The sequence below is a fragment of the Sphaerodactylus townsendi genome, linkage group LG11, assembly GCF_021028975.2.
Source record: "Sphaerodactylus townsendi isolate TG3544 linkage group LG11, MPM_Stown_v2.3, whole genome shotgun sequence".
NCBI lineage: Eukaryota > Metazoa > Chordata > Lepidosauria > Squamata > Sphaerodactylidae > Sphaerodactylus > Sphaerodactylus townsendi.
This window is the reverse complement of record NC_059435.1, coordinates 37,032,051-37,044,223: the sequence shown is the minus strand read 5'-3', so window position 1 is coordinate 37,044,223 and position 12,173 is coordinate 37,032,051. Positions and strand designations below refer to the sequence as shown.

At 40.6% G+C, this 12,173-nt stretch overlaps 1 protein-coding gene across 1 annotated transcript in view; it reads left to right on the top strand.

Annotated features, from left to right (window-relative positions):
* Positions 1-2,122: 2,122 nt before the first annotated feature.
* KCNH8 (potassium voltage-gated channel subfamily H member 8) overlaps positions 2,123-12,173 on the top strand; it is a 163,554-nt gene continuing 153,503 nt past the window's right edge. The window contains exon 1 of the mRNA XM_048510477.1: positions 2,123-2,393. Coding sequence (XP_048366434.1) covers positions 2,318-2,393 — 76 coding nt within the window. The 5' untranslated portion in view covers positions 2,123-2,317. The remainder of the gene's footprint in view (positions 2,394-12,173) is intronic.

Sequence of the window (12,173 nt, the reverse complement as noted above, 5' to 3'; positions counted from 1 at the left end):
CTCTTACCCTCCCTTCTGTTGCTCTGCAAACCAACCCCAAAGGGCAACAGATATTTTTTCCCTTTTTCCCATGGGAAAAGTCAAAAGCGGGGGCAGAGGGAGAAGCCAAAAATGTTTTTGGCATTCAACTTCATTTGGATAGCAGGCCTGGGGGTGGTTTTAGTCCCCCACATAAGAAAAAAAAGAAAGAAGCTGAAATGGCTTTTTTCACCTTTTGTTTCCAGCTTGGCCTAGCCAAATGTACAGCCATAGCAGTAAGTAATAAAGAACTGTTGACTTTGTTGAGGGCTTCTGAACAGGTGTGAAAAATAAAATGAAAGCAGCATATTTTATGTGTTATTTTCCTCACTTTCCTTGTGCCTTGCTTAGTTGGCTGTTTTTCTTCTGAAGAACAGACATTTTCTAACTTACATTAATTTTTACCTATTACAGAATAACAACTCCCGAACATGAGACTCTAGTTGAACAATTAACAAGTTTAAAAGGAGTTTATATATAAAAATGTATATACATATGTATGTATGTGTGTATGTGTGTGTGTGTGTGTGTGTGTATGTGTGTATGTGTGTATGTGTATATATATGTATATGTATATATATATATGTGTATATATGTGTGTATATATATGTGTGTGTGTGTGTGTGTGTGTGTGTGTATTGTGTAACAATATGTAAACTCAATACAGGCCTAGTTAATAATTACTGTTTTGGCATCTGTAGGATAATCCTAGGAGCAGGCCATTTTGTGCCTTTCTTTGTCATGGAGAAGTCGCAGGAGACCTTGCCTTAGAGCAAGAAATTGGTTTGTATGACTTTCCAGTTCTATCATATTAGTACATAAATTGCTGAATTTGAGCCAGCACGAGAACACAAAGCCTCACCTTGTCAGATCTCAGAAGCTAAGCAGGGTCAGTACTTGGAAGGGAGACCACTAAGGAAGACCCTGCTTGCAAGGAACCATTTTATATTCACAACAACCCTGTGAGATAGACTAGGCTGAGAGAAACTGACTCAAGTTCACACAGACCACTTCATGGCATAGCAAGGATTTGATTCTTGGTCTCTCAAAGCCTCACCACTGCACCATGCTGGGTCATGGAAATACTCCGACTGGACTGTTGACTGAATCTCATTAACATCGTCAGAACTGGAGTGCAAAACTGTCCCATGGGACAAAACAGCCTAGAGCGACCTTTCACAAGATGGCAACTGACTTGGCATGCTGGCAAGCCCATGCTGTGTGTAAAGGTTGAAGATAAAGGAGCTCCCCAACCAGTTGATAATTTCTAAAGGGCATGTGCTGCAGTCCAAGCTTGCGGAGACTCTAGTGCCAAATGTACTCCCCCCCCCCTTAATGTACTATTACCACACTATCATTTTCGACCCTCCAGTCTGTCTGTAGAGCTGAAAATGATGCTGTGGTGAGAAACTTGAATTCTCAGATACCCCCATCTTCCTACTAATATTTCACGATTCCAGCCTGACCCTAGCCTTGAAATCAAGCGTGCGCAGGATACAAGGATGGAAAAGTACTTTGTGTGTGCTCAGAGACCCACTTCTCTTCATCGTTGCCCCACAGTTTGAACAATGGTGCTGTTGCTAAAGATTGGTTCTTGGTCCCGATTCTGCTGTGCTCTTTCCCATTCCCTTAGCTCCCTCCTGCACATGCAGAATAATACACCCTCACTCCAAATTCACAATTGCTTGCAAGTGGATTTTGCTATTCCACACAGTAAAATCAAATTGCAAAGTCCATTGAAAGTGGATTGAAAGTGCATTATGCTGCCTGTGCAGAAGGGGCCTTAGAGCGTTTGCTTTGCCCGTGGCTCTTCTCATGGCATGTACTGCTAGCCTCCTCATCCTCCCGTTCCCTTCCACCGTCCCTCGCTTTTCCCCATTTCCAAAACGTTCTGTCTTTTTCCCTTTCTGGCAGCCAGTGTGGGAAGGTGGGGGGGGGGGGAGTGCTGCCAACCGGCGCCTGCATCTGGCGGGCACAGCCGGCGGGCGGGCAGGAGACGAAGCGCTGCCCGCAGCTGGTGGCAGGCGGGAGAGGGGCGGGAGTGAGCGCGCCTGCGCTCGCCCCAGCTGTGCTCGCGGCTCGCAAAGCGGAGCGCCTTCTCGGGCTTGGCTCAAGTCAGCTGGAGCGGCGGCAGCCAAAGTAGCATCCACCGCCGCCCCCGTGCCCGAAAGTCTCCGGCGCTCCTCCTTCTCTTCCGCCTCGTCCGCCGCTCCACCTCCGACACCGGCGCGTGGACTTTCTGAGCAGCTCATCCTTCCCAGGCAAACTTTGATGGAGAATTTCACACCGCGCTGGAAAAATGCCTGTTATGAAAGGATTACTGGCACCTCAAAATACCTTCTTGGACACGATAGCGACTAGGTTTGATGGCACACGTAAGTCTCTCTGGCGAGCCTCTTCATAATTGTGCTGGGCACGGGGAGAGGGGCAGCAGCGTTTGTATGTGTGTGGTGGGGGGGTCGCATTGTTCAACGGATCCTTCCCGCCATCTCCTGCATTTGCATGTAGCGGCGAAGCAGGGGATACTTGGGCACTGATCAAACTTTGCTTATCTCCTTACCCTGCTGTCTTTTGAGAATGTTTTGGCTTTCTGCTTTTCCCGCGATTATTTTATGGGCTTTGCCCACCTTAGCAGCTTTGCATATTAAATCGACCGGGGAGCGGGTAACAAAGGAAAATAAACTTCTGCCATCAAGGCTGATTTCTCACCTTTTTAGATATATGAATGAGTTTTAGATGCAACATGTCTAGTAAGGGAGGGTGGGGTGGCAGGGATGGAGATAAGCAGACTTCATTCTCAGAATGCGGCTTTGATTTTTTTTCTAAAGAAATCTCTTTAAAAGCTTAATTCTTGTAAACCAGCTTCTGTATTGGCTAGACATCTGTTGTCAGAGGTTACTGAACGAAGACTGCATTTTGCCCAATTAATGAATGGGTTTGTTATGGGAGAAGGGGGAGAGGGTAGACTTTCAGGACCCTGGACAGATCCACTGAAGCTTATCCATAAAAATCCTTGCATTCCATTTGAAGGTTTTTAACATGTCATCTGTTCCTACAGTTTTTACCGGTTAGGAGGCATTTCCTTTCCCTTTCCTGCACAGATATTACCTTGCTGCTGCTTCAGTGAATCCCCTGTGACATACTGAACATTAAGGTGTGTATGTGTATGTGGGTGAACATGGACACACACATAAATACACTCTGAAAGGGTATTGAACTTTATATGGGTAAACATTTCTTAAATTGCTGAAATCTAGTCTGACATGTAGGAACAGCACTAATTTGAAGTTTAAGTATAAAATACCTCAATAAAGTATAATTCAATATATGTTTATTTGAAGTAGGAAAACTTCGGGTTTCCTGGAAGGCTGTCTTTTGCTTGCTTTTGGAGTCCATCATCCTGGCTCAGCACGTTTAGAACACCAGTAACGCTTTTTAAAATATATATTATGGTTATTCTTCTGAAGTTCACAGTCAAAGTGTGAAATTGGTTTAGTGGTCTTGTTAATGACGTCACTTCTCTACACATTCAAAAATCAGTCGTAATGAATGAACAAACCATGTTAGACTCTATGCTTCATATGAAACTAGAGTAGAAGTCTCAGATAAAATCTTTTGGTTTTGATTTTGACACCTGTGTTACCATCCTATTCAGTCTTGAGAACTTCCAAACTCAGGTCCAGGTGCTTCATAGCAGGAGCTGGTGCATGCGTGATTTGCAGCAGGATTTTTAAGGCCAGTAATGGCATGCTCTACTGCTTGCATTAATAGGAAGGTTTGTGTTCAATTGTATATTTTTCAAAATGGAAAACGGAAGTCTTCCAAAACAGACTAAAAAGATTATTGCCCTAAATAAATTTTCACCTGTACAGGTAAATAAAAACATGTAGCTTTGAGCTCTCTGTGGAGCTACTTAGGGAAGAATTTTGGGTTTGCAACACAAACAAGCCAAGCTGAAATGTATGTGGACAAGAGAGATCTAAACTGGGCTGTAAACATTTTAGTCATTTTATGCTTTATCTTTCTAATATGAGTTTAAGTTGTATACTTCACCTTTGAAGATGAAGCATGATGCAGTCAACAACATGTACTTTTAAATCTTGTTGATTTCAATCACAGCGAGGTAAGCATGTGCCTGTGGCTCCCACACTGCCATCAGTGGGATTTAGAAATGCTTAGCTTGGTTTGGATTGTGTCCATAATTGTTAGCACAGTACAAGTTACATAAACTAGTCTGTTCTTGTTGCTATTGCAGCACTATCAATGTTCAGCACACATTTTGATATAGTAATGTTGGGTGTAGTTAACAGAGTTCCTTTTATATTAACCATTTGGGGAGGATGTATTATGTTGTCATCAGTAAGACTCTAATCCAGTAGTACATCTTTAATCCAGTGGAGAATTAATTCTAATTCTGGGCTACAGTGAATGAAAGGATTCCTGATTGTGTTGGAAAATATGTTTTGATTTGTATAGTGCTTTCATGCCTTGTCAGTATTGGAGTTTGGTTAGAATCTATTTCAGCTGTAACAATGGAACTCTTTTTAAAATAGCAGAGGATTTTCAATCTCCTCATCAAAATGTGTGTTCAATTTTTACTCCTTTCCAAATGATGTTCTTAGAAACTACTCTTATTGGCTGCAATGGAACATAATTTTACTGGTGCGCAAAATCAACTTGCTAAACCAGTCCTACGCCCTTTTCTTCAATAATGGTCAGTCAGGTGGACCAGGGAAAGCATAAAGCAGAATAGGACAATGACAATTCCATGTCTAATGACCACAGTACAGAGTTATCACGTGTGTACTGCCTTCTCAACATTGTTATTCTATTCGTTAATTCGACTCTGACCATCCGTAAACTGATGGGAGTGGTCCTCACCCACTCTAAATGAACTGATTGATTGGTTATCATTTCAAACTGGCCTTCTTGTGTAACATCTCCCTGTTTAGCTCCACCTTTCTATTACTTCCAGAAACTTCATGCATCTGATGAAGTAAGTTCTGATCCACATCAAATTATTATAAATATTGTTAGTCTTCAAAGGGCCAACAGATTAGTGTTTAATTAAATTGTGAATAGGATCACATTTCCTGATTCAGAATTTTCTTTGTGGTTTACATGGCAGCCATAGCTTCACTAATAATATTTCCTGTGGTATGTTTTATGTAAGTTACTCAACAGATCTACGAATGAACAGCAATGCAGACCTTTCTTCTGGATCATACCATATAATAATAGAGATTGGGGACAATAGGTCCCTTGTATGAAAAAGGAACAGTTATAATCATGTTCTTTATAAAATTACACAAAACATTAAAAAGAAGGACTAAATAATATTCCAGTCACTAGCATTTGCTATGTGTGATAAGTTGTTTCCCTAAAATATTGATGATAAATGCACATGGGTAAATGAACAGGGATAACTAAAATATCAACTTGCAAAGACTATTTTGAACTGTTTGGCTGCAGTGAATTTAAGTAGATAAAAGTATCATACAAAGCATCCCATAATTTTAATTAAGGCAGCCCTATATATGATTTGATACACAAAAGATCCCATACATTGTTCTAGCTTTCAGCTAATAAAAACAAATAGGATACTAGTTGGTTTAGATGTCATCCTTCTAGACATCTGCTACATTTGTCTAAATACTGTTTATTACTGGCTTTTTCAGTGAATGTAAGTAGCTTTAAAGTATTTACACAATGTAATATCCATCATTTTACTTGTAAATAAATGCTATTGATTTTAATGGCTCTTTAATCCAAGAAGCTGCACTCAAAATTACACACTCAACTGTAATACTGTTCATATATAATTGGAAGGATGTTCCCTTGGAATCAACTCAGTTTATGTGTGAGTTAAAAAAAATGAAGATAGAGTACTAGGACCTCGAGACTACCATTTTTAAATGCCTGTAATACCAAAAGGCTGTTGTAGTCTCTGATGGTTAAGATGTCCTGGCCTTTCCCCCAACAAGGACCTCACATTCAGAGGGAAGGTGATTTACTTGGTGTTAAAACCTCTTTCAGTTTTGTCGGGGAACCCTCCCTGTGACCAATCTACCCAACCCTTAATAACTCTTTGCAGGCCACATGTGATTCCGGATCTCCCATGCTCATGAGTGGATATTTCTTCTTCCAAAGTTCATTTTTACATATTGAGTAACTGAGTCCTATTATTCTCTTTTTTTCCTCTTAAAAAGAAGAATTTCTCTTTCATTTCTCTTTATAAAGAAACCATTACTCCCTTTTGTAACTTCAGCCCTTGCAGATGTTTTAATGTTACACCTCACTGAGTGGTGTTCTAGCAGGAGGACAGGATAATTTGATAAGATACTGCCTGCCTCTGAGTGAAATTCTGAAACGTTGTGGGACCTTTCTTCCCCCTCTTCCTTTTTTTCTTTGATCAAAACCAAACTGTTTAGAAACTGACTCCCAAATAAATGGGTGGTAGTATTTCAGAGAGAAATGAATAAACAGGAATTTTGAGAATTTCTCATCACAATGCTATAAGAGATTTATCTATTGCTATGGTGATTTATACGTCAGTGCCAGCCATCTTGTCTTTTCAAGTCATGATCAAGCAACTCAGCTCACTATTTCTCTTGGTTCCTCTGCCCCCATCCTGTGTGTCTAATACTTTCTTAAAATAGGCAGAGTAACAATATTTGAGTTCCATTTGTCAAAGCCCCTCTAGCTGCTGATTAGAAATTGGCATGAAAGGAGTCATTTATCACTGAGAGATAGACTAGTAGTTTGAAATCTAGTGAATGTTGCCTTCATAAACCTTGTATAATGAAAAATCAATGTATATTTGAAATCCTTTACAATTTTTTACTATGAATATTTGCACTATTTTCTGGGAAAATAAACCATATTTGTAGGGGAAAGCAGGGACACATCCAAATATCACACTAGCTAATTAAGAAAATCCAAAAGCAATGTTATAACAGTGATGTACTAGGGGAATCTAATAACTATTGTTTATTTCCAATTCATTTTGAAGTTCTCCAAGTATAAAAGTGTCTTGTTCCCTTGAGACCTAAAAAGGAAATCAAGTGTAAAAACTTGAGTAAGGGGGAATGGAGACTAAAACCAAATACTTTTACACTTTTCAAAGATGGGTTTCAAAATGAAGACTAAGGATATGACGATTTGTGGTCATGTATGCTTATTTTTGGATTTTTATTTCACCTTTCCCTATTAAGAGATTACTCAAAGCCAGTGAAATCCATGAAATAGCACCAGATAATAAAACTACACAATAAAAATCAGAATAACATCAAGGCCAATCCAATACCAATTCTTTTAAAAAGATTCCACAAGCCCTACGTCATTAAATTAAGTCATGAAGAAACAAAACATTTCATGAAATTTTCAGCAAATAAAGAGTGAGGACTTGGTAGACCTCCTTGGAAAGGGAATTCTATTCTGCAGCAGTATACAAATCAAGAAGTCTCCATTCTGTTGTATGAGATTTCAGTGATTAGAACTGGGCTCCTCTGTACATCTAAACAGACAATATAAATCTTTTGGAAAAAATACTCCTTGCGTACCCTGTAAGTTTTTATAATAATTTTGAATCCAGAAGTAAACAGCCAGGTGATGATTCATACTTACATGCTTTCAAAGCCCCAATAATAGCCATAATGCAATGGGTTCAGCTTTTGAATAGCTTTCCAGGGCAGCGTTATGTACAGCACATTGAAGGTTAGTTAATAAGATGGAGAAGCTTCAGTAAAGCATGATGCTTAAAATAAGCATTTCCTGGTGCTCAGCCTTGGCCTGTAATCATGTCTGCCTTGGATGTTCCCAGATTTATTGGAATTGCTACAGTATGTGGTGGGGGTTTTGTACTCTGCTTATGCTGAAGGACGCTCTATTATTACTTTCAGGACTGACTGCATGCTTCAGAGGCATTAGAGAGCCACCTTGAACCATTAAGAAAGGCAGGATATAAATGTTGCAATAAATTAATGTATTTATTTATCAAGTTACAGTCTAGCGGGTGCCTCCCAAGTATTGTCCCATCTTCTTCTTCTAATGCTGATATAGAAGGCAGGCAAGTAACGGCGATAGCTACTCCTAGTTGCCTTGATTTTGACAACTACCATCAATCACTGGCAAGCGCAAAGAACCATTGCAAAAGAGAAGAAGTTTGGATTTATACCCCCCTTTCTTTCCTATAAAGAGACTCAAAGGGGCTTACTAATTCCTTTCCCTTCCTCTCCCCACAACAGAGCCTGTAAGGTAGGTGGGGTTGAGAGAGTTCTGAGCAAAATGTGACTAGTCCAAGGTCACCCAGCAGGGATGCAGGAGTGGTTAAACAAATATGGTTCACCAGATAAGAGTCCACCCCTCATGTGGAGGAATGGGGAATTAAACCCGATTCTCCAGATTAGAGCCCACTGCTCTTAACCACTACACCACAGCTGGTATTAAAAAATGATGTTACTATTGTCCCTTCAGGCCTTCACCATTCTTTTGAGAAGATGCACCAACAGTGGCCAGTGACACATAGGAGTTACTGCTGCCCATTCTCTGCTTGCATCATAATGGGAGGAGGGAAAGAGAAGGAGTCACTGCCTCTGTAAGCAGAGCTGCACATGCCAAGAAAGAGAGGAAGGGTGAGCAGGGTTAATTTTTAATGCATTTTAAAATATTTTTTATCATTTTGTCTTTATTGTATACCTGCTGATGACAGTATGCAGCCCCAGGACCCAATTTGGGATAGAAGTTTGGCACACAAGTTCCTAAAATAAATAAATAGTCTTTCCAGGATGACCCACTGGCACAAGCAAGAAGAAGGTTTGCTGCAGTTGCTTCTGCTACCTAGCAGGGAGTCCCCAGTGGGACCTTGGAGCTTTGGCAGTTGCGCAGTAATGCTAACCAACCTGGCCATTTTATCTGTTCCAGTAATGAACACTGTAACTAGGGGAAAAAAATGTTCTGAGGCTGTGCAATGGAAACTCAGCTTCAACTTAGTTAGCTACTGCTAGCTCCTTCTTTCTCTGGGATCTTTACATTATGACCTTGAAAGCTTTCCAAGAACAGGTTTTATCCTCAGAGAGAAAGCGGAGCGTATGCTCTACAAAACTTCGCCAGCATTTTCACATCTGAACTAGTTCAATATTCCAGTGCAGGACACTGACTTTCCTTTTCCTAGAGTTTACATGGGAGAATGGAAAACAATGTGACCCTGTGTAAGATGGTTTTACTTATTCCAGGTTGTAATTTGAAGATACAACTCTTTTAATAAAAGTTATGTTGCCTCTTAGTACTAAGAGATGGGTTATGATAGCAGCCCCATATTTAGCATTAAATGAAGAGAAGGGGAAGGAAAAGCAGCATGGTAAAGTTCAATCTCATCTGATCTCAATAGCTAAGCACTTGGATAGGGGACCACGAAGAAAGATACTGCAGAGAAAGGCAACGGCAAATCTCCTCTGTTCTTCACATGCTTTGAAAGCCTCATGCTGGAGTCATCATAAATTGGCTGCAACTTGACTGCACTTTACAAACACACACAAAAAGAAAAATGGGGTCCCCAATGTAATGTCCGTGGACAACATTATTTATTTATATTCATAACCTGCCCTATATGAGGGTCTCAGGGCAGCTTACAAAATTAGAAACAATATGGCACCTACCAACTCTTTTCCTGCGGCATGTCAAGTGGTTTTAGAAAGTAGGTTGTACCGGGGTGGGGGGAAGCTCCTGCTAAGCAGGGTTTCTGTGAATGTTAGGTGAAAGTCAGGTTTGCTAGGACAGTCTGAAATTCCAAAGTTTGCGTTGGTGCCATTCCATACTGGTGCAAAAGCTACCACATGTCTTGCACTTGGGCTTCCTCTGGTTGGCTTCAGTCCCTACAGCATCATCCTGTGTCAGAATTCAAAAAGCTCAAAAATGTTGGGTATCTCTTATTTAAAAGATGTACAAGGACATGAGAGATATTTGTGTTCTGAATACACCACAGTCTTTATTGTTTCTGTCCTTCTCCCATTCCAAAGGAAAGAATAAAAACACATCAGATGCATTATAGACTCTGGCTTCTAGCAGGCAGTACATTCATTTGGCAAAGTTGAATACAGCTACTTTGACAATGTAGAGAGAACAACAACAGCCAGACCTCAAGGCCCAGAATGCTTGACATTCGGATTAAGCCTAGCTGCGATTGAGCACATGGGAAGAATGAACAACAGGGGCTCATCTACTTTGATAAGAAATTGGTTCCCTAGTCAACAGCTACAGCTGTCATGACTTCTACTGATTAGTGTGCAGAACTGATTAGTAGAAGACTCCTAGATGCTGAAGGGCAAACTGTGACAGCCACTCTCTTGAAATGAGCTAGATGTTATGATGAAATTGTGTAAGACTGAAAAGGAAACAGGGTTCATATGAAGTTGTGGTTGTACAGCATAGTTGCTGCCCAGCCAGCTGTCCCCCATTTGTAGGCCTTAATTGGGCTACTTTGTGGTTTCGAAATAATAAAGTATGTTTAATGTTTCCTATTCCATTGAACAGGTCAGTGCACAAGAAAGCAAGGAAAAAAGAGGCTTAACAGATGGAACTTTCAGTTCTGCTACTTTGTTAGCATTGGCATTACACCCATAGTGTATGGCAATGTTCTTACATTACCAGACTTATCATCTGCATCACCCATCAAAGTCAAATACACCACTGACCATATGGAGCCACCTTTTCTGGGTTTTGTCACTGGGCGCTGCCTAGTGTGCAGAACAGGCAGAGGGGGGACATCTATGTTCTATTTTAAAGTAGGGTTTTTTGTTGAACCACAGCAAAAAAGGAACACCAGCTTAAGCAGTCACCCCACATTTGTTCTTTTTGGTGCTGCCTTTTTACACAATCTAGTTCACAACAAATGACCAATCTCAGGCCCTTTCCGCACACACAAAATAATGCGTTTTCAAACCACTTTCACAACTGTTTGCAAGTGGATTTTGCCATTCTGCACAGCTTCAAAGAGCACTGAAAGCAGTTTGAAAGTGCATTATTCTGCATGTGCGGAATGAGCTTCAGTCTCTTTCTGCAGTTCCCATGGCAGTCACTCCCTGCTCCATTCTCTGTTTCCTCCTCCTAGAGTCATTAGGCCCATACTCAGTCTCTGGCTCTTTATTATCTCATCTCTTAGCATGCTAGAAACAATTAGGTTGCTATCTTTGCTGCTTTACTTCAAAGAGTGCCTGGGAAGTATCTTTCCTGAGGGTCTGTCCTCCTTAGTCTGCTCCTCAAAGGCTCCATAGGGAGCTCTCATGACAAGACCAAGAAGGGTGTGTGTGTGCCACCGGTAGAGGATGGGATGCAGTGTTGCACATAAATTAGGTTTACATTACTATCAATTTTACCCCAAGGAGTTTGGGGAGGTAGAAAAAGTTCACCATTTTATCATCACAACACCCTGGAGATGGGGGTCAGACTGAGAGATACTGACTGTTCCATTGCCATTTAGTGAGCTACATAGCTAAATGGGGATTAAGAACATCCATGTTAAACGGTGAGGGTGCTCAATTTTCACATGAAAAGTTCAGTGTAAAAATCCATGGCTTAAGCACCCTGCTTTCAGTATTGGCCAATGCTGAATTTAGATTAAAGCAAGCCATGCAGTAGTTAAGAAGTGTTCTTTCTCCAGTTTTTCACTCAGTTCTTCTATCTTAAAAATCCACAGCAATAAGTCACAAGAGTTGATCATGAAGGATAGGGCTGTTTCTCAAGTGCTGTTTTTTTACCGAGTTAGTTGGAAGAAGAGGCTTGTCCATTGATATTAGCGGCAAACACCCTTGTTGATATACCTTTGTTGATTGAGAAGTTCCACAGAATCCAAACCAGTTTCTTCATTGCAACTCTGCAACACTTTGAATATGCTGATGGATATTTTGTCTGATTATTAGTTTCAGATTGACTGGAAGGAGAATTTAATCCATGTTCCCCAGAGAGAGCAGTTCTACATTTGTAGTAAAACTTTTTTTTATCAGGAGGGTGACTGAGACTTTTAAATACATTGTCACCTGTGCAGTTTTTGGGATGAGGAGGGCTGGTGTTCTGCCTATGAAGCTGCAGCTTGAATAGATATTATTGTTAAAATATTCATGTTTGGTAAACTTCTATTTTTTAAAAAATCAAGGCATTGT